Raw genomic sequence first — 19,200 nt, 5'->3', positions numbered from 1 at the left:
CAGTCCATTTAAAGCTCTGACCTCCGTTTTCCTCCGTGCATTTGGTTGACCCATAATATCCTGTAGTGCAGCTATAATGGCTGAGAGTGATATCCTTATAGCCACAAAACTGTATACCGCCATGCCCAGTGTGTATCTGGCAATTTCTTCAACTCCACGGGCTGTGTAGTTGATTCCAATTCTCTCTGTTTCTTCATGAAAAGATCGTGGGCAACAGAGTTTGAAAAGAAGTTGTAAATCAGCTACACAGTTTCAAAAAAACTCACACGCTTCTGGTACATTGCTCACAACATCCACTAAAACAAGGTTAAGTCTGTGAGCATGGCAGTGTGTATATAATGCCTCTCTTGTACCCCGTTATTGCACCCGGACATCACTGCCGCCCCGTCATAACACTGACCTATACACGAGTTCTTATCAATAACACACTGGGCGAGCGTCTGTTCAATGCTTTTAAGAAGCGACTCTGCGTCCAACCCTTCTGCTGGAGAGAAGTTCAAGAATTCTTCAAGCACTGTTTCTTTATTCAAATACCGCACCACCACTGATACTTGCTCCTTTTTACTCAAGTCCTTACTTTCATCCACCATGCTGGCAAAATATCCAGCCTCCTGGATTTCTGCACTTATTTGACTTCCGACCATATCTGCCATAATACTCATAATTTCATTTTGGATATGGTGATGGGTGTTTTTTGCATTTCCAGGATTGTCCTCTATTCTGTTTTTTAGGTACAGTCTTATCAAACCTCCCAATTACACTGAGCAACTCAACAAAGTTTCCCCTATTGCCAGATCCATCATTCTCCCGGTCTGCTCGCTGGGCAATGCCTTGGCACGCAGTACAGCGTAGAGACTCAACCACTGCTCACATATACTCACGACTTCCTTGGACAATGTTTGCATGTCTTTTATCAAGAATATTTCCCAATCTTGTACCGTATTGTTTTCTCAATCTGAATTCGACCCACGCCTCCAGAGCCAACTTACGAACTGCACTTAGGTGGTGGGTTTTGAAAGCTGTTGTAGCTGTCCGCCAGTTGCGGTAATTGGTGACAGTGAAGGTAAACTCATAATAGAACCCAGGTTATCTACAGAGGAAATGTCTGCATGCGTTGTGAAATGTGTTATTTACTGAAGTATCCATAGCCGTGACCACACATTTCAGCTGTTGTAGTCCTGAACAATCGGAATATTTGATGATTCCCATGGGAGCTGCTCACAACAAGTCACCTCTTAAGGAAGTAGACTTGTCCCTACTTCCTTAGGAGTCACTGGAGATTTGACCGGACACTGAAACTTTGACAAACTTTTCTGGATGTGAATTGACTGGCTGCATTACAGACTAGTATGGAAACACCAATGCCTTTGAATGGAAAATCCTACAAAAGATAGTGGATTCGGGCTGGTACATCACGGGTGAAGCCCTCCCAGCCATTGATGACATCTACATGAAGCAACATTGTAGGAAAGCAGTATTCTTTGTCAGAGATCCCCACCACCCAGGCCATGCACTTCTCTCGCTGCTGCCATCAGGTGGAAGGTACAGGAGCCTCGGGACTCACACCACCAGGTTCAGAATCAGTAACCACCCCTCAGCCATCTGGGTCTTGATTACACTCACTTGTCCATCCATTAAGATGCTCCTACAACCAATGATCTTCTTTAAGGACTCTTTATCTCAGTTTCTGGTTATTTGATGCTATTTATTTATTGCACAGCACAGTGGCACAGTTTGTTGACTTCTGCAGTCAAGTTGATCGTTCATTGATCCCGTTCTAGTTACTACTCTATAGATTTGCCCACAGGAAATTGAACCTCAGAGTTGCATAGGTTGACATATACGTAAGTACTCTGATAATAAATTAACTTTGAACTTAATGATATGATATGAAACATGACTTAACACAACGACATAACCTCCAACGTTTTCTCCTCAGAACACAACGCACTGGTCGAGAAAGAAGCTCTGATCATTGTTGGAGCTGTCCTGGGGATACTCGGGCTGTGCGCAATGGTGGTGACTGGAATCTTGTACTGCTGCACGTCAAGGGGTAAGTGCCTGAGAGGCTTACAGAGCTTCATCAATGTGGATTAAGCTGGGAAACCGTCTCTGCACTATTCTCAAATCAGATTTATCATCACTGACTTCTCTGACGTGAAGGTCGGGGCAAAGACATAAAAAGATTAATATAAATGTTCAAAATAACTAAGAAGTGAAAAAAATAGAATAACAAGTTTGGGTTCAAAAAAAAACTGAAGGAAGGGACGAGGCTGTTTTTGCTCAGTGAGAATAAGACCGAGGAGCAGGTTTAGTCCATTCAGCCCATCGAACCTGCTCCATCACCCCATCATGGTTGATTTGATGCCCCCATCAACTCCATTTTCCTACTTTCTCCCTGTCACCTTTGCCACCCTTACTCACTCACCTTACATACTCACTTGGGCATAGGCCATCGATAAACGCCTGTCTCCATCGTCCTCTGAAGCCGATGGTATAGTTCGAGTTCATCAACGCTTCTGCAAATCATTGAAGACAAAACCACTAAATGTAGGAGCACAATTAGGCCATTTGACTCGTTGAGTCTGCCCTGCCATTTTATCATGACTGATGTATTTTTCCTCTCAGTCCCAATCTCCTGCTTTCTCCCCGTATCCCTTCATGCCCTGACCAATCAAGAAACTTTCAACCTTTGCCTTAAATATATATAAAGACTTGGCCTCCGCAGCCGGCTGTGGCAACGAAATCCACCGATTCACCGTAAACTGGCTAAAGAAATTCCTCCTTAAATATGTTTTAAAAAGATGCCCCTCTTTTCTGAGGCTATGCCCTCTTGTCTTAGACTCTCCCACCATAGGACTCATTCTCCCCACATCCTCTCTATCAAAGCCTTTCACCATTTGATAAGTTTCAATGATGTCACCCCTTATTATGCTGAATTTCAGTGAATACAAGCCTAATACCATCACACACTCTCCATATGATAAGATGTTTATTTCTGGAATCATTTTCGTGAATCCCCTTTGAAACTTCTCCAATTCCAGCAGATCCTTTCTAAGATAACGGGTACCAAGCTGCTCGCAATACTCAAAGTGAAGCCTTGCCAGTGTCTTATAAAGGCTCAATATTACATCCTTGCATTTATATTCTTGTCCTCTTGAAATCAATTCTAATATTGCATTTGACTTCCCCACCACAGACTCAACCTGCAAATTGAACTTCAGAGAATTCTGCACAAGGACTCTCAAGTCCCCTTGTGCCTCAGATTTTTTATTTTCTCTCCACTTAGAAAAGAGTCAACCCTTTCACTTCTTCTATCGATGTATATGACCAAGTACTTCCCGACACTGTATTCCACCTGCCACTTCTTTGTCCATTCTCCTAATCTGTGTAAGTACCTCTGTAGCCTCTGTATTTCTGCAAAACTATCTGCCACTCCACCTATCTGCGTATCCTCTGCAATGTTGCAACAAAACCATTAAATCGATCATCCAAATCATTAACATATAATGTAAGAAGAATCGGTCCTAACACAGACCCCATGGAACACCAGTAGTCACCGGCAGCCACCAGAAAATCCCCCTTCATTCCTAGTCTTTGCCTCCTGCCAGTCAGCCACTGCTTTATCCATGCGAGAATCTTTCCTGTAATACCATGAGCTCGGAGCTTACCAAGCAGCCTCACGTGTGGCACCTTGTCAGTGGCCTTCTGAAAACCCAAGTGCACAACATCAATAGATTCTCCTTTCGTGGCTCAAACACGAGCAGCTCTGAAACACTATCCCATAGGCATTCTGGAATTTCCCCCTTGGAATCCCACAGCAACCCAATCTACCTACATAATGTAATCCCCCATGGCTATTGTAAGGTTACCCTTTTGGAATGCATTTTCTGTACCCCGTTTGATCCTTTTGGGGGTTTCTGTATATAACTCCTATCAGGCTCTTTATACCCATTGCAGTTTCTAAGCTCTATCCACAATGATTCAACACCTGCCGACCCTATGTCAACCATTTCTAATGATTAAATTACATATTTTACCAACAGAAGAATACTGGCTCCGCTGGATTCCTGCCTGTTCTTTCGATACGATGTGTACCGTTGGACATTAATCTCCCAGCTATAATCTTCTTTCAGCCATGATTCCGTGATGCTTACAACATCATACCTGCCGATCTCTAACTGTGCTGCAAGTTCATCGACCTTATTCTAGTGTACTGCATGCTTTCAGATATGACACCTTCAGTCCGGTATTCACGCTTTTCAATTTACATTGTAACTTAATTTTACATTGGACGCTTTGGTAATTATTTCCCAATGTTCTATAGATTCAGGATCAGTTCCTACCGGTTAGAGGGTAGCTAATGTTATCCCACTTTTTAAGAAAGGAGGGAGAGAGAAAACAGGCAATTATAGACCAGTTAGTCTGACATCAGTGGTGGGGAAGATACTGGAATTAATTTTAAAAGATGTAATCGCGGAATATTTGGATAGTAGTGGCAGGATAGGTCCGAGTCAGCATGGATTTACGAAAGGGAAATGATGCTTGACTAATTTTCTGGACTTGTTTTGAGAATGTAACTATAAAAATGGACATGGGAAAGCCAGAGGATGTACTGTACCTGGACTTTCAGTGAGCCACATAGAGATTAGTGTGCAAAATTAGAGTAAATGGTATTGGGGGTCGGGTACTGACAGGGATAGAAAATTGGTAGGCAGAGAGGAAAAAAAGATGTAAGGATTAATGCAGGGGTCCCCAAACATTTTTTGCACTGTGGACCGGTTTAATATTGACAATATTCTTGCCGACCGGCCGACTGTGGGTGGGGGTGGGGGGCGCGGGTGGTCGTGGGGAGTCGGGTTGCCAACGGACAAGAATAGCAGTCAAATACGTTGTGTTTACCCCGAGAAAGACTTCAATGTCCTGAAACCTTGTGCGGGCACCAGTGCGCATGCATTTACGTGCAGATGTTTTTTTCCCTACAAATTCTTTTTGGCGATTCTGATTGGGGGATTGGGGGTTTGTTAACCACGACCGGAATATCGGTAATAACTGCCTAATACACTCAACTTTCTTTCTAAAAGGGTTTATCCCGGCAACGCCTTCCTGGAATCCATCACCCTTGTGTGGAAGCGTTTGCAGTGTAAGACTCCTTTGAAATATCCTCCTTCTCACTTTAATTCCATACTCTCTGGTGTTTAGGATTACCACAAGGGAAAAAGTGGTTTGACTCTGTTTTCAACACAAACCTGTCATAGGTAAATACACCTGTCACCCCAGCCTCCGCTTGGGTTTGTGTCCGTCCATAAATTTTCAGATGCTCCTTTCTATCATCATCTATGAGTCTGTATGACAACGATTTCCGGTCAACAATCACGCAGTGCATGATATATTTAACTTCTACGCGTCACTTATCCTTTCTCCCTCTCAAGTTCACATTTGTTATCATCTGGCGGTACATACATACGATCAAACGAATCATTGCTCCCCGGGACCACAGAAACATACAAAATATACATGATACACAGCGCATGACACAAAATATTGCCACAGGTACGTTTATAAGTATAATTCAATGTCGGTGTAGCGCTCAACAGAGGTAAACAGTAAACAGTAAACTGTAAACAGCTATTGTCGTTGTGATGAGACTCCGGTGGTGGCAGGGTCCTCTGCAGTTTCACAGCCAGAGAGTTGAGGTCGTTGCCCATGCTGGCAGACCATGTCATACTGCTCCTGTGCCTTTATCCCGTGCCCATCTAGACGCCGTTTCAACCCTTGAGTCGTACTTGCCCCCTTTTCTCCACCCTCTCCAAAGCCTCTGTCATCGCTGATTCACTGAACTCTGACACCTCAGAGTTCGACTCAGAAAAGTGTGAAATGACTCACTTTTAAGTTTGAACTTGAAGGCGGAGTTTATGTCAGGACTTTTAGCAGTGTGGAGGAACAGAGACGGAGCCCATAGATGCCTCAAATTCGGTAGCAAGGCGACAGAATGGTGAAGAAAGTGTAAGGAGTGTTGGCCGTCATCAGTCGGATGATTAAGTTTCAGATCCATCAGAGAATGTTTCATCTCCACAGAACTCCAGTTAGATCACACATGAAGTATTGTGTTCAGTTCAGGCCACTTCATTTAGAGAGGGTGCAGAGAAGATTTACCAGAATGCTGCCTGGATTAGAGAGCATGTCTAATGAAAACAGGTTCAGCAAGCTGGGGCTTTTCTCTCCGAAGCAAAGGGGGTTGAGAGGTGACCTGATAGAGGTTTGCAAGACGACAAGAGGCATCGATAGAGTGGACAGCCAGAGGCTTTATCTCAGGGCGGAAATGGCTAATATGACGGGGTATAATTTTAAGGAGACGAGAGGAAAGTATAGAGGGGATGTCAGAGGTAGGTTTTTCACACAGAGAGCGGTGGGTGCACGGAACGCATCAGCGGGGTGGTAGTGGACACACATACTTTGGGGACATTTAAGTAACTCTTGGACAGGAAAATGGATGATAGAACAATGGAGGGCTATGTTGGACGGAAGGGTTGGATTAATCTTAGAGTAGGTAAATACCTGGACATAACATAACATCCTAACACATGGGGGTAGAATTATGCTATTTGGCACATCAAATCTGCTCTGACACTCAATCATGGCTGATCCCGCCGCCCCCCACCCCGCACGCCACAGCCTCACTCCCCGTAACCTTTGATGCTGTGTCCAATAAAGAATCTATCAAGTTCTTCCTTAAATGCACCCAACGACCTGGCCTCCACAGGTGACAGATTCGACAAATTCACCAGCCTCTGGCTGAAGAAATTTCTCCACATTTCTGTTTTAAATGGACGCCCCTCTATCGTGAGGCTGTGCCTTCTTGTCCTAGACTTCCTCTACGATGGGAAACATCCTTCCCACATCTACTCTGTCTAGGCCTTTCAACATTTGAAAAGTTTCAATGAGATTCCTCCCCCGATTCTTCCAAATTCCATTGTGGGCCGAACGGCTTGTTCTGTGCTGTGATGTGCTCTATTTTCTCTGTAACTTCCACTCCTCCGCATCTTTCCTGTAATGGGATGGCCTGAACTGCACACAGTTAAACCAAGTGCACCCCATCCAAAGTTTTATACAACTGTGACGTAACTTGCTGATGCGAACCTGCAGTGTCTACTCCAGACAGACCAAATTCCTTTAGTTTTCTCAGGAAACAAAGGCGCTTGTGGGCTTTCTTGGCAGTGGACTCTGCTTGGCTGGACCAAGTCAGGTCATTTGTGATATTGACCCCGAGGAACTTAAAGCTTTTGACCTGTTCCACTTGCGCACCACCGATGTAACTAGGGTCGTGCGGTCCGCTACTCCTTCTGAAGTCAACAACCAATTCCTTCGTCTTGCTGCCGTTGAGGGATAGGTTATTGTCTTGTCACCATGCCACCAGGTTCTTAAGTTCCTCTCTGTACCCATACTCACCATTACCCGAGATACGGCCTACAATTGTTGTGTCATCAGCAAACTTATATATTGAGTTCGATGGAAACTTGGCTGCACATTCATGGCTAATGCCCAGGTTCCGGAGCTTTGGAATCAGTTTATTTGGAATGATGGTATTAAAGGCAGAGCTGTAGTCAATGAAAAGGAGCCTTACGTATGCGTCTTTATTTTCCAGGTGTTCTTGGGAGGAAGTAGGGCCAGAGGCCCTACATACACTCAGTGGCCACTTCAGCACTTTCAGAGAACAAAGATGAGAACGGGGGAAGAAATGAGATCTAAGTGACTTTGACCGGGGACTGATTGCTGGTGTCACACGGAGTGGTTTGAGTATCTCAGAGACTGCTGATAATCCGGGAGTTTCACGCACAGCAGTCTCCAGAGTTTACACAGAATGGTGCGAGAAACAAAAACATCCAGTGAGCGGCAGTTCTTTGGGCGAAAACGTCTTGTTAATGAGACAGGTCAGATGAGAATGGGCAGACTGTTTCAAGCTAACAGGAAAGCGACAGTAACTGAAATAACCATGTGTTACAACAGTGGTGTGCAGAGGAGAATCTCGAACCTCGAATTAGATGAGCCACTGCAGAAGAAGACTATGAACAGATAATACAAGCAGTGATCACTTTGTTAGTTGCAGGAATTATCCAATAAAGTGGCTAGTGAATATAATTAGGAGACGCAGGAATATGTTGAGTCTGGGGTTCCCCATCTTTGTCATGCTATGGACCAATATCATTCAGCAAAGTGTCCATCTTACCCCTGTACAGCCAGAATCCTCTGCCTATCCTGGGAAAGTCTATAGCAGAGTATAAGAGGTGTGTAGCCAGAGAATGGAAACGCGGCGGCTTTCATTGCTGCGGACCGGTCCAGATGACAAGTCATTGGGTGGTTTTGAAGTGGAGGTTGTGCATTCATTCGTTACGTGCCCTGTAGTATGACATGGGCGATCATGGTCTTTCCATGACCATGACTGTTCACGGTAAAAAGTTTTCTGCAGAAGTGGTCTGCAATTGCCTTCTTCTTGCCAGATGCAAGATTGTTTAGCCCAGCCATTATCAATGTCCTTCAGAGATTGTCTGGCGTCAGAGGCCTGATAATCAGGATTTGTGATATACACCCGCTACACATACCACCTGCTCTCATGTGACACTGATCGGGAGATCGAAGCAGGTGTTTTATCCGTGCCTAAGGGTTGTTACATACCTCATGGACATCTTGTGACTTTCTTGTGAGAATGATGTAATGGTCTTTTGGAGGTCACCTGATGTAATTTTCCCGCCGATGTGAGGTCCCGTGATGATATGTTCACCACGGGTGTAAAAGGGAGGATCCCTGGTGACGCAGTTAGTTTTCCAATTAGAACGTCAATGAGATACACTGCTCCGCTGCGTATTTGTATTATGATGCAGGTTTGATTTTTAACGGAGTTTTATGTTCTATTGTAAGGTACAGAAGTCTGAGCCGGCAGTTTGACCAATGGCTGCCAGATTTGTTAATATATCGTTTTACTGACATTGGAGAGTGAAGACAGGACCCTGAAGGAGTCGTTCGACGGGTTTAAAAAGGATCGACCATTATTGATTTCGTTCAAGAAAGAGTGATCTGCATGAGATAGTCTCTGCTAAAAGTGGCAGAAAAGGCTGTGCAGGATCTACTCTACGGGAGAGGAAGGTCAGTGCCTTTAAAACCGTTTTATTTCCGTCGTCGTGAATCCTGTGGACAAGGCTGGATCCGGCTGGGAGTGGCAGTGACGTCGTGTCTTCGAAGAATTCATTACTTCATGAAAGTCTCTCCTAATTGATTATATAAATTACTTGGACTTTACAATTTACCATTCGAGGAACTGTGTCTGAATTTATCGCTTTAAGAACTGGTTTCACATTTATCGCTTTAAGAGTTAGTACTGAGAAGTTGTTTAATGAACGGCCGCATAGCAGTTTACTTCCGATTCGTGTTTTCGTTCGTTTTTTTTTTCATTGTCTATCAGAGTTTAATAAGTGCTTGTTTGTTGATATATCCTGACTCGATATATTCATTGTTGCCGATCACGTGATAAGGTGACCTGCAGGCTAACGGAGGAAAGGAGCGTCTTCCACCTCTTTTGATAGATATGTTATCTCCACTCCGATTCCCAGGAGGTTGTTGAGCTCTCTATTAAGAAAACGTGTTGTAGGATAGGGATAGAAGACAAGAGAATGTTGTTGAGCGGGGTAATAAATCAGACATGATGAACTGGTGGAGAATACTCGATGGGCTGAATGACCTCATTCTGCTTCTAAGCATGATGGTTCTATGGTGTTTAAAATGGAATGGAATGAAGGGATATGCACCAAGTTTAAATAGATCACTGTAGTTTGTTTCTGGTTTATCGCAGAAATGGTGTGCTGTATGACCTGTTACCGTGTGTCATTGTTCAACATTCCGTGTTCTGAACGCAATGTACAATAGTGTCCGCTGTCGCTCCCTGATGCAAAGGGAGAGGACAATCTTGTTGAAAAAACTCCATATCCATCCCCACCAATATCGCTTGGCCGAGGGCCCGCGAGGAGAATCGCTGAGATGTTGTCTCCAGGGTGACAGTGCTTTGGAATTACGTTCCCCAACGTTTAACTACGAGTCCTGAGCTTTTGCATCCACATTTCAAGTTTAATTTAATTGTTAATCAATTAAATTAAACATTCTCTCATCCCATACTCCCAGGGTCAGACACTGAACGAAGTGCCCTCCGAATCGTTCCATCACACATTCCTCCAGTCAGACACACAGTGCAGCAACCTCCACACTGTCCCAGCACACACTCCCTGTAGTATATATAGCCAAACGGAACAGCGTTACGCCGGGGCCAAGGTAAAAAATACAATTCCAACAGCAACACATAGCAAAACAATATATAGGTTAGTAAGTCCATATAAGATATCAGTAAATACAGTCAGACAAAAAATATAGTCTGAGACCCTGAGTCCATGAATGTTGCAGAAATCCGAATCAGTATGTGAACAGGAGTTTCATAACCAGTACATGGCGACTATCAGTGCCTTCTTCCTCACTGGAACTCACTGTGTCTGACTCTGGTAGTGGGTGATGAGACGGCGTAGAGGGAACTTCAGTTTGCGTCTGACCAATGGAGTGTGCGATGGGACGGTGTGGAGGGAACTTCCCGCTCTGCCTGACCCAGGGAGTGTGTGCTGGGACAGTGTAGAGGTTGCTGCACTGTGTGTCTGACTGGAGGAATGTGTGATGGAACGATTCGGAGGGCACTTCGTTCAGTGTCTGACCCTGGGAGTATGGGATGGGAGAATGTAGAACGGGCATCACTCTGTGTGTGATCTTGGGAGTCGCTGTTGTAGTGCCCATCACCGGGCCGTCCCTCATGCCTTTTAATACCTTAGCTGACTTCTAACATTCTCTGGGCCAATGGATATGGCATTGCCCCCTGCCCGAGCCATTTCTCTTTACCACACCTCCGGCCAAGAGGACCACTAGAAGACCGTGTTGGGTTTGGGGACTTGCTTGCCTCAATGGCTCAGCGAGCTATGATAACTGGAGTCAGAGCTTTATGCTTTGGCTCTCGTTAGGGTCACCCGTGCCAGACAAGTCAAAGGATAGACCCCAGACTAACGGTGATCTCCTTGCCCTCTAGGTTTCGGGTACAGCTCAGGCCTAACAACCATGAGTTGTGCGATATGAAAATCCTCTACTGCCACTCGTTCGGCATCGCATCCATGCCGTTAGAGATCACCCTCCACCACTGGTGGACAGTGTATGTCCGCACAATTCGGATTGTTTCCTCGCCCGGACAATTCAGGCAACAACCCCACTCAATCTCGCTGCTTTTCCCGCGATGGGGAGCAGCGAACAGTACCAATAGCTAGGTCGCCCACCTCCGATCCATCCGCTATCTCAGCTTCATAAGACCTTGAGGCATGAGAATTATGCCAGACTGCCGATGAAATCTGCTCTGTTATAGGTTCATGGCCAAGTCAAATCAATCGCTCACAGTCAACAGCTCTGAACCCTGTAGCCTCGGGCCCAGCAACCCCTTTCAACAGACTGTGGCGATTTAAGGGCGCGGTTCACCCCCATCTTTCTGCAGGGCTGTTAGGAATGAGGAATATATGCCGGCCTTGTTGGATCTCACAGAGAAATTCAAGTAATTTTTGAAGTTATACTGGGCATTTCTAGTTTACCGTGCAGAAATAATTGAGAATTTGTAATATTGTGAAACTAGAACTCCCAGGAGGCTGCAGCTCTCCCAAAGAGCTCATGAGCTATAGAGCAAGTGCAGTTGAAGTATTCCTAATTTACTATCTTCCCCAAGATCCTCCGCAACGCAGCGCATTCGCTCTAAGCAACAGCATATTAGACTACATTCCCCAGGAGAGTCCACCCACCGTGCATTTTCACTTTAGGAAAGTCGCCACAGTGTTCTTGTCTGCCGTCTGTTTTCCTAGTCGATGAATCGGCATTTACTTCGCCCGACCCCTCAGCTCCTCCGTTGTGCCGAAGCATCCGATCGAGGTGTATCCACCAAAGGATACAAGTGGAAGCCGGTGGTCGATATTGGCAACGGCTTCCTATTTCGTCACCAGGTTTGGGTCGGACGCGCGGGCGCGACCACTGAGTAGGAGCGGATGGAGTGGGAGAGCGCGGTGACGGGAGATACCAATGAACGGAGTCGTGCCGTTGGGACCTGTCACTGAGGAGAGAAAGACAAACTGCAGGAGGAAGCCAGATACTTTAAACGGAGGATTCTGGTGGGTGGGGCTTCAGATGTTCGTGGCCACGCCCCCTTCCCCAGTGCTCAACCCCAGGGGAAACAGCGGGGGTCGCCCCCAGTGAAATTGTGATTTGTTGACATCGTCCTGGGTGTTGACTCAGTATAGGTGAAGCGTATCAGTGACATCTGTCCTATTATCACCGGATTATCGCTGCAAGTATGATTAGACTCTGATATTTGTTGACTCCAGATAATCGTTAAATACAAAAAGACCATGGGTGTTGATGAAAGAAAACACATCGATCCCCCAGCCCAGCTGGCACGAAAAAGAAAAGAAACAAATGTCACAGACCCCAATATCTCCACCCTACCCACCTCGCCCGCTGTAAAAAAAAACAGCCTCAGTAATAACCGAATCCCGCATCGCCGCCTCTTACACACAACAATTAACAAATCAGCTCCCCGCCAAACGGCCACAAGAAAGAAACACCGAAAAACTGAACGAAATCAAGGCAAAATGCAATCGACTAATCACATTATCCCAGAAGATGGAAATGCCTTTTCATCTGTGCAAGAGGAGAGTATCAGCACAAATACAGTCCTTCTGTAGTGAGTGACTGCCGGTCCTAACGCTGTTGATTCAGGGCCGACGGTTGCTGACTGTCTCTGTTGGGAGCCGTCGCTGCCCCTTCTGCTTTCGCTGCGATCCTCTGTACTGGCCCCTCAACACTAGATGGTCATGCAGCCAGTCAGGATGATCACCACAGTACATCTATTGAGATTTACCAGTTCCACCAGCTCTTCGGGACTGTGCAGGGTACCGGAGAGTATAGATCTCTGAGAGTATTTGAGCACCTGAATTTGTTAACTGTTGTTTAACGAGACTTGTTAAAGAATGACAGTTCATCGTGTTTCTTTTTCTGGAGTGACTCGCACTTTGTGATGCGGCATCCGGTGCTTTCTGTTTGGACGTGTTCATTTAATTTTGATAGGCTCGTGGATTCCATAGTTCTTGTATTATTTTAGTGGGCTCCCAATTAGTGCTAATCGTGGGGTCCTAGTTTTGGGCATGCTACGTCTCACAGTGACAATCGGTTAAGCGACTGATGTTCTGTTGGAATTATTATGAGTAAACTCCGGTCACAATCTCTGCATTGGGAGTCTGTATCTCCTCCACATTTGTGTTCCAACATTGCCAATAGACATGATGACTGATAGACTGATTAGTGACAACATATCCCCTTGAATCCTAAATCAATAATCCAAATGACAGGTAGTGGGCAGAGGTGTACTGTATATGTGTCGTGCTCAGAGCCCCAAATCTTTTAATCTTTTCAACGGTGTCATGGACTTTGAAGATGTTCATTGTCATATCTACTGGTAACAATGATGTCATCTAACTGCTTGGGAACCTTCCAGTACCTGGTCCATAGCTTTCTGCCGGAGAGCAGGTGCAGGTGTTACTCCAAAACAAGCCTGTTGCAGCGATAACGCCGTTTGTGAGGATTTATGGTAAGAAACACTTTGGACTCTTCTTCCATCTCCATCTGTAGGTCGACCTCAGCTAAGTCCACTTTGCTGAAGTGCTTTTTCTAGAAAGGTTCGCCTAGATATTCTCCAACCTGGACAAATAACATTGATATACCTTAAGTACTGGATTGCGGTGACTTTAAAAACTCAGGATAGGACGATGGCAAAAAAGAAAAAAAACGAGCTAAAATAGCGTGCATTCAGGAAGGGCAGACAGATGATTGGACATAATTGTAGTCAGCAGGATGAGTATCAGTGCATAAGGGATGCGGAATCAAAAATGATAGCAAATACAGTCCGCAATATAGCTCAATGCACGGAGTATAAGGAATAAGGTAGATGATCCTGTTGCAATATTACAAATGATCAGGTACGATATTATGCTCATTAAGACCCGTGGCTGAAGGAAGGTGGCAGTTGGGAGCTAAATATCTAAGGCTGGACATTGTATTAGAGGGATAGGAAGGAAGGAGAAGGGGGTGGCGCGTCTTTGCTGGTAAAGAATGGCATCAAATGAGTCGAAAGATGTGATATAGCATCGGAAGATGTTGAATCATTGTGGGCTGAGTTAAGCAACTGTAAGGGTAAAATGACTCTGATGGCAGGTATACATAGGCGCCCCAAGAGTAGCTGGGATGTGGACCAAGAATTGGAACAGGATATGGAAAAGGCATGTCAATAGGACAATGTTATGATAGTCATGGGAGATTTCAACATGCAGGTCGATTGGGAAAATAAGGTTGGAAATGGATCTCAAATGAGTGAGTTTGTTGATGGCTATTTAGAACAGTTTTTCATTGAGCCTACTTGGGGATCAGCTATATTGGACTGGGTTATGTAATAAACCGGAGGCAGTAATCACAATATGGCTGAGTTCAATTCGGAATTTGAGAGGGAGAAAGTAGAGGGTGATGTAGCAGTACTTCAGTGGAGTAAAGGAAGTTACTTGGCGACACAGGACAAGAGAGACAAAGTCGGCATGGTTTCCTTAAGGGAAAATCTTGCTTGTTGGAGATTTTTGAGGAGATTTTACATGTAAGATATATAAAGTAGATTCAGTGGATTCCGTATGTTTGGACTTTCTGAAGACCTTTGACGCGATGCCACACCTGAGGCTACTTACCAAATTCAGAGCCCTTGGTATTACAGGAAAGTCACTGGCGTACTTAGTGCATTGGCGGATTGGTAGTAGGCTGCGATTGGGAATAAAATAATCCTTTTATGGTTGGTTGCCAGTGACTAGTAGTGCTCTGCAGAGGTCGGTGCTGGAAATGCTTCATTTTATGCTGTGTATTAATGATTTAGATGACGGAATAGATGGCTTTGTTGCCACGTTTGAAGTTGAGGCGAAGAATGGTGGAGCGGCAGTCAGTGTTGAATCAGATAGGATGCAGAAGAGCTGACACAGATTGGGGAATAAGCATGATAGTTGCAAATGAAATATGATGTTGGAGAATGTATGGTCATGCACTTGGGTAGTAGAAAAAAAGTGCAGACTATTTTCTAAATGGGGGAGAAAATCCGAAATTCAGAGTTGCAAATGGAACAGCTAAAGGTTAATTTGCAGGTGGAATCGATGGTGAAGAAGGCAAATGCAATGTTAATATTCATTTCAAGAGATCTAGAATACAGGAGGAGAGATGTGATGCTGAGGCTTTATAAGGCACCGGTGAGGCCTCACTTGAGAATTGTGAACAGTTTTGGGCTCCTCATCTGAGAAAAGAATGTTGCCATTGCAGAGTGTTCAGAAGGATGATTCCAGTAATGAAAAGCCCCGGGTCTGTATTCTCTGGAATTCGGTGGATGACTGGGATGTCATAAAACCTTTCGAATATTGAAAGCCTTAGACGAAGTTGATGTGGAAAGGATGTCCCCCATCACAACCAGAAAATCTGCAGATGCTGGAAATCCGAGAAACAGACACCAATTTCTGGAAGAACTCCAGAGGCCAAGCAGCATATATGAAAAAAATGTACAGTCGACGTTTCGGGTTGAGGCCCTTCGGCAGGACCGGAGAAATAATGATAAGTGCCGGGTGGGGGAGAGGAGAGACAGAAACACAAGTTGAAACGTGAAAAAGGGAGGGCGAGGGATGAAATAAGGAGCCGGGAAGTTGACTGGTGAAAGAAATACAGGGCTCGAGAAGCATAGTGGACAGAATCTCATAAAAGAAAGATAAGATAGGAGGAGGAACAGAGGGAGACGAAGGGCAGGCAATGTGAGAGAGGGTAAAGGGGACGCGGAATGGTGTAGCATGGAGGGCATTACCGGAAGTTTGAGAAATGTATGTTAATGCCATCAAGTTGGAGGCTACCCAAATGGAATATAAGTTGCTGTTCCTCCAACCTGAGTATGGCCTCATCTCGACAGGGGAGGAGGCCATGGATTGCGATAACGGAATGGAAATTGGGCTGGCTAAAAGAGAGGGCGATCTGATAGAGTTTTGGAAAATTATGAAAGGCACCGACAGACAGTATTTTTACCCAAGGTTGAAAGGTCTAACACCAAAGGGCATGCAATTAAGAGGAGAGGGCGCAATTTCAAGGGAGATGCGAGAGGCAAATAGTTTACACAGAAAGTGGTGGGTGCTTCGTATGCGCTGCCCGGGATGGTGGTAAAGACAGATAGTTTAGAGACTTTTAAGAGATGTTCATATTGGCAAAATGAGCTTAATGGAAGAATATTGACATTGGGTATTCAGAGGGGATTAATTTAATGGGCCATTAATTTACTGATTTAATTAATCCGGCACATTGTAAGCCGAATGGCCTGTCTCTGTGCTGTAAGCTCTATGTTCTGAGAGACTAGAATGAGCGTGCAGGATAGCTTCGAGTGTTGATCATAATTGCAGCCGAACGTCCGATTGCTTGTGGTCAGTAGATATTGCTCGGCTGCAGGCCCAGGAGGTATTCCGTCAGATATTCCTATTTGAGGTGAGATTGCGGTTCTGGGTCTCACCGTTTAGCTCCTGCTCGTCGAAGGCCAGCCGGAGGGAGGCAAACAGGGAGCGCCTGAAGACCTGACGGAAGTCGCTGCCGGCGAAGACGTAGATAAGTGGGTTGAGGGCGCTATTGAATGCGCCAGGGCTTCAGTGAATTTCAACCTGTCCAGAGGTACCCGTATGGAGAAGGCTGATAGAAAGTGATGGGGAGCCAGCAAATCACAAAGGCGGTGACCGCGGTCATGATCAAGCATACGGGCTTCTTGGACTTAACGAACCTGTCCCCGTGCAGCCTCCAGCCAACGAAAGCGTAACAAGTGATCATAATTACAGCGGGGAGGCCGAAGATGAAGACGACCCAAATTACTACACAAGAGGAAAAATAGCGAGTGAAGAATACAGGCAGGCACATGGCGATGGCTGTGACCCAGACCATGAAGCAGGTTGCACGAACCCACGCGAGGCTCAGATGTTGTTGGAACCAGATGGCCATGTAATAGCCAGGCAGCGGTAGATGCTTATCAGGCATAACAGATATATGCTGGCGAAAGCGTTTAGGGGCATAAAGGGCATAATAAATACCCAAGGCAAATTACGAATGTTGTCAGAGAGGAACTGGGAGGCTTGGACCATGAGGAAGGGGAGAAACAGGCAATACATCAGGTCAGTCACAGCCAGGTTCAGAAAGCACACAGTTTGGACCTTACTCTTCATTTTGAAGCCCGTCACCCAGATGACTGCACCGTTGCCCGGGACGCTCAATAGGACGGTAAGGATCAGGATGACCATTACCATGACGGAAGATGCTCCCCACTTCATTCTGTTTCCATCGGCCGTGGAATTGTAGGGGGAAAGATTCCCAGAGATCGTCGAATTGGACACTCCTTCAGACAGCGACATTATCTTGTCTGGTGGTGTTAAAATTGTGGAAGTTGGAGGGGTGAAGAATTGAAGGAAGAGCTATTGAGGAGTGAGGAAGAGAACGAAGAAGGAAGGAGACCACACGGAACGGAAACAGGACACACAATGTGGCAGTGAAGGCGGAGTAAGTCTGCTGCAGCTCAGAGACCACAATCTTCTTTCATTGCATGCCTCTGGACCCTGACCGCCCAGAACTATCACGGGTGGCTGCCCGTGTTTTATCCTCCGCAAGTGAAACAAAGTCACACGGAGGCGTTCCCTATGAAGGCTATCTACCCGAACACCGCAGTTATGTGGATCCTGGATCAGCCTCTGCAGCCAGGAGAATATTATACATACTCGAATGATCAGGTTGCTACAACCACTAATACTAGTTCCTGTGACCGTGTGGATTTGCTCTGGGTACTCCGGTTTCCCCACATTCCACAGACGTACTAGTTATGAGGGTATTTGGTCATTGTAAAATACCTTGTGATAAGGCTACGGTTAAGTAGGTTAGTTGCTGGGCGGCGCGGGCTCTTTGGGCAGAAAGGCCTGTTCCACGTGTGTCTCTAACTACAGTGTGTGCCTAAGACGTTTTCAGAGTACTGTTGAATGTGGAAGAATACAGCACAGGAATATTCCACAATATTGGGCTGAAACAACTAAATTAGTAGTCACATGACCAACGGTACTAATCATGTCTGCTGACACAATGTCCAGTTCCCTCACTTTTATGTGCCCATCCAAACGTCTCTTAAAAATCTCAGTGTATCTGCCTCCACCACCATCTCAGGCGGCACATTCCTGCTGGTTACATCTCCTTTGATCTTTCCGCCTATCACCTTAAAGACATGTCCTGGGCATTTCAGCCCTGGAAATAGATACTGTCTGTTAACTCCATCTCTGCCTCTCATAACCTTGCAAACTACTTCTACCACTGTTCCATTACTAACATTACGAACATTACTAGGACTATTGCTGCAACTACATTGTACGAACAGGCCCTTAGCCGAACAGGCGATCTCTACGATTTTCCCATTTACACCAATATTTTTTGCAACCCTTTTCAAATGTGATCCTGTATGTCGCATCTATTCATGTGCCTGCGCGAATATCTCTGAAACGTAGTCATTGGATATGATGTTTTCCCACGTTCTGGCAGCCACGTTGAAAGTGTCAACTGATTATGGACGACATGGTAGCGCAGTGATTGGCATAACTGCGCTGCAGCACCAACGAACCGCGTTCAATTCAGGCCGCTGTCTGCAGGCAGTTTAGAAGTTGTCCCCAAGAACGTATGGGTTTCTTCTGGGTGCTTCGGTTTCCACACACGTAAGATTATGAAGCGGTAAGATATAGGGTCAGAATTAGGCTATTAGACCCGTCGAGTCTGCTCCGCCATTTTCCTTCTCAGCCCCAATCTTTTGCCTCCTCCACCCCGTATTCCAGCATGCCCTAATCAATTAAGAATCAATTAACATTTGATTTTAAAAATTCATAAATATGCAGCAGGCTGCTGGAATGAATTCCACAGAATCACCACTCTCTGGCTTTAGAAAGTCCTCATAATCTCCCTTTTAAATGGGCGATCCTCTGTTCTAAGGCTGTGTCGTCTCGTCTAAGCCTACTTCACCATAGG

At 45.4% G+C, this 19,200-nt stretch overlaps 1 protein-coding gene across 1 annotated transcript; it reads right to left on the bottom strand.

Annotated features, from left to right (window-relative positions):
- Positions 1-16,631: 16,631 nt before the first annotated feature.
- On the bottom strand, positions 16,632-17,558 carry LOC134338958 (C3a anaphylatoxin chemotactic receptor-like). The gene is made up of 3 exons (XM_063035179.1): positions 17,141-17,558; positions 16,835-17,024; positions 16,632-16,785 (listed from the first exon to the last, which is right to left on the bottom strand). The coding sequence occupies exons 1-3, from the start codon at positions 17,556-17,558 to the stop codon at positions 16,632-16,634; spliced, it is 762 nt and encodes a 253-aa protein (XP_062891249.1).
- Between the last annotated feature and the right edge of the window lie 1,642 nt (positions 17,559-19,200).

Source organism: Mobula hypostoma, chromosome 28, assembly GCF_963921235.1.
Source record: "Mobula hypostoma chromosome 28, sMobHyp1.1, whole genome shotgun sequence".
NCBI lineage: Eukaryota > Metazoa > Chordata > Chondrichthyes > Myliobatiformes > Myliobatidae > Mobula > Mobula hypostoma.
Note: the sequence above shows the minus strand (reverse complement) of the source record. Positions and strands in the feature narration are given on the sequence as shown.